This window comes from Plasmodium inui (assembly GCF_000524495.1).
Source record: "Plasmodium inui San Antonio 1 unplaced genomic scaffold supercont1.1, whole genome shotgun sequence".
Classification (NCBI taxonomy): domain Eukaryota; phylum Apicomplexa; class Aconoidasida; order Haemosporida; family Plasmodiidae; genus Plasmodium; species Plasmodium inui.
The window spans coordinates 1,779,403-1,782,872 of record NW_008481835.1 but is presented as its reverse complement, the minus strand read 5'-3'; the positions used below and the strand labels follow the sequence as shown (position 1 = coordinate 1,782,872).

General features: G+C 41.4%; 1 protein-coding gene across 1 annotated transcript; it reads right to left on the bottom strand.

The window, feature by feature from the left end:
- Positions 1–193: 193 nt before the first annotated feature.
- Positions 194–3,010, bottom strand: C922_00402 (hypothetical protein; the record flags this gene model as incomplete). Its single annotated transcript, XM_008816019.1, has 1 exon — positions 194–3,010. The coding sequence occupies one exon, from the start codon at positions 3,008–3,010 to the stop codon at positions 194–196; it is 2,817 nt and encodes a 938-aa protein (XP_008814241.1).
- Positions 3,011–3,470: the final 460 nt, after the last annotated feature.

Genomic DNA, 3,470 nt, shown 5'->3' with positions numbered 1-3,470 from the left:
TGCCTATACAAACTGGGGAGGGAGAGGATTAACTCTCCAATGGGCCACTCATTCACGCGCATTTTTAATGACGATCTCCCCGATGTGAAGACAGTAAGCAATGAATTAAATACCCTTTCCAAGGGGCGAGGAATATATAAACCCTGGACGCCCCATACACCGTGTACACGCTACACACCCTACACACCCTGTGTTAAAAGCACATGGGCAATAGAGACTCCTCTATGTTTTTTAAAATTTCTTTAATTTTTAACAAAATTGTAACATCCTCACAGATGACTTCCCGATTGTCTATATCGACGTACACATTAACATCGTTGTTGTTATTATCCTTTACCTCAAACTTTAGAATTTCATAAAGCATCCCGCCATGGAGAACACGCACAACGGGTTCCTCCTCATCAGTGGACATTGCTAAACTAGCATCTGCCGCGATATAGTCAAATAATATTTTATCAAGGGAACGGAAATTCTTCATTTTGTCTCTGTGCCCTCTTTGTTCATCATGGTTCTCGTGCACATCAACCTCTTCTTCCATTCGTTTATGATCGATTTGGTTCACCTTGTCAGATGAATAGGATTGGCCATTCTTCAAGTTAGCCATCCCATCTGTGGATGCATTGTTTGCTTGCTCGTTTTTTCCCCTCTCGGGGCTGTTACTGTTATTTTGCAGAAGGAACCTTCTCAACTCCACTTTGGAAAATCTCTCCACATTGGTATAATTTTCCTGGACGTAGGAAATGATCATTTCATAAATCTCATCATCTGTTACTTCGTTGCAGATGGGCAGGTGGTTGTTATTCTTCATGGTGTCAAGAAATTCTAGAATTAGAAAATTGACGCTGTCCGCGACTAGGTCGTTCACTGGGCTTGAAAGCCAGTTAATACTTATGACCTTCTCTGCGCTGCAGTGCTGGATTTTTACGTCCTGCACGAAGATGACCGCTTCGCTGTTGTCACCATGGACACTGCAACGGTCACTGCCAGTGCCACCATCATTCCTACCACCATTCTCACCGCTGCTCCCCGCACCCTCCATATGCGTTTCCTCGTACACCCCCCTCAACATATGATACAGCAGCTCGAAATCGTAGGGGAATTTTATGTTAATCGTCTGGTCGATCAGCGCAGTCTTCAAATTTGTATACTCATAAATGTCCTTGGCGTAAATCATGATCGGGATGGCCTTCGGCTCCGAGATGATTATGGCATCCACTTCGTTGGGAATTGTTTTCACCTTTCCATTTCTGTCGTTTCGTTTTTCATCCTCTTGGTTGGTGCTTCCCCCGAGGGGGGGTTGTCCCCCCGACTGTTCATTTTTTTTCTCCGCGGCTGCATCTCCTCGATTGTTGTCTCCCACCACGTTTATTTCATCCGCCGCATTCGATTCGTCGCCTTGTAAAGCCTCCCTCCGCCGAGCCAGATACCTAATATGGTGGGAAAGACGACCCAGAGACACCACGTGGTCACTGTGCTCAAATCGAAAAGTCAGCCTCTGCAGCAACTCGGGCGTAAAAACAGACAGGTATTTTTTCTCCTCAGTTAGCTTATTTTTCAGTCTGTTCAATTCATTCCTATCCCCGTGCACAAGAACCACATTGGGACACTTCAGCTGTTCAATAAACGTTTTGGTTTGATTAAAATCAGAATGAGCACTGAAGGAAATTTCCTCGAAGCGGCACCTCCTCTTAACAAGTTTGTCGTTAATGAGGACATACTCCGGTTCAGTTTTTAACTCAGCGGCCAAAGTCCCCTTGACTGTATACCCAGTAAGGATAACTCCACTTTTCTTATCAGGTGCAATGATGTTAAAAATATTTTTTGAAATTCCATTCTGTAGCATACCAGGCGAAGCCATAACAACACACGGATTATTATCTTGATATAAATAATTCAAAATAGAGTCCAACGATTTCGCATATTTTACGAACTTAAAATCAAAAGGATTTTTTCCTTCATTAAGTACATGTCGTACAAAATCTCCACACAAATTTATGAAGGTCTCATATATACATAACGATTTTGTAGCCATGGACGAAATGTAAAAGATGGGGATTTTCTGCAACGGGGGGTTTCTTTCCCAATGTTCCTCCATAATTAATAGCAATTCTTGAGCCCTCCCTAAGGCAAACACCGGCAGTAAGACTTTCCCTTTATTATTTAATATACTCGTAATCATATTAAGGAAGCGAACTTCCCTTTTTTTTCTATCGTCATGGACTTTTATTCCATATGTTCCTTCGCAAATCAACACGTGGACATCAATGGTCGGGATCTCTGCTATGGGAATGTGCCTGTCCACTTCCCTGCTATAATCACCTGTGTACAAAAAACGTATGTTATTTATTTCCACTAAAAACATGCATGCACCTATGACGTGTCCTGCTCTATATGCTGTAAATTTTACATCCTCAAATTCTATGTGTTCGTGAAAATTTAAGGTCTCTATCATTTTCATCACTGCATTGATATCATTTTCATCATACAGTACATTATGCTTTATATCTCCATCTCCCATTTCACAAATGTAACTTTGGTAATAATCATCGTCGTCATTGTCTTCACTTCCATACTCATCACTGGAGTATCGCCCTCCCTTTTTCACTTTGTTGCCATACTCGTCCATTTCATTTTTACCTGATTCATTTTTATTTCTACTTCCTTTCATCTTATTCATCATGTGCATACATTTTTCAATTCGCGCATAGTCGTTCCATAATAAATAGCAGATACTTTTCGTCGCCTCGGTCATGTATACCTTACCTTTAAAACGAGTTCTGTTAACTAGGTACGGTAAGGCACCACTGTGATCCATGTGAAAATGTGTTATTAAACACAAGTCCACCTTCGAGATGTCATACGCGTCATAGATGGGCAAACATCCGATCCCCATAAAGGCCGGGTGAATTCCACAATCCAACATGATTGACCTGTTCGCACTTTCTATAATTACGCACGAACGACCCACTTCGCTCGCGCCACCCAGGCACACGATGTTGATGTTGTTCATCTTGTTCGCGCCACTGGGGGAAAAAGGGCTATCCAAAAAAAAAAAAATAAACTCAAATGATTATGAAAAAAAAAGCAAGTCCTTTTTTTTGTGACTTAAACAAGTACGTGAGGAAAATAAAAGCGACCAAGAGGAGTCCCTTCGTATGATTTCCTATCATGCAGATGTTGTCACCTGGGATTCTTCACACATGTCTGCTTTCGTGAGCTATACTTGGCTACTTTCTAACTCGTGGAAGCGCCAAAAATGTGTATACGCATATATCACACACCCAGTGGGGAAACCCTAGTTATATACATGAATCCTTTTTTTTTTTTCGTTGCAATCTAGGGGATGGAGACACTCAAATAACATGATAGTATGTCTTTCCCTTTGTTATATTCTCCCCCAGAAAAGGGTATCCCTCGGATTTTATTATATCGTTACGCAAAGTTACTTATTACTTCTATAATATTTCAAC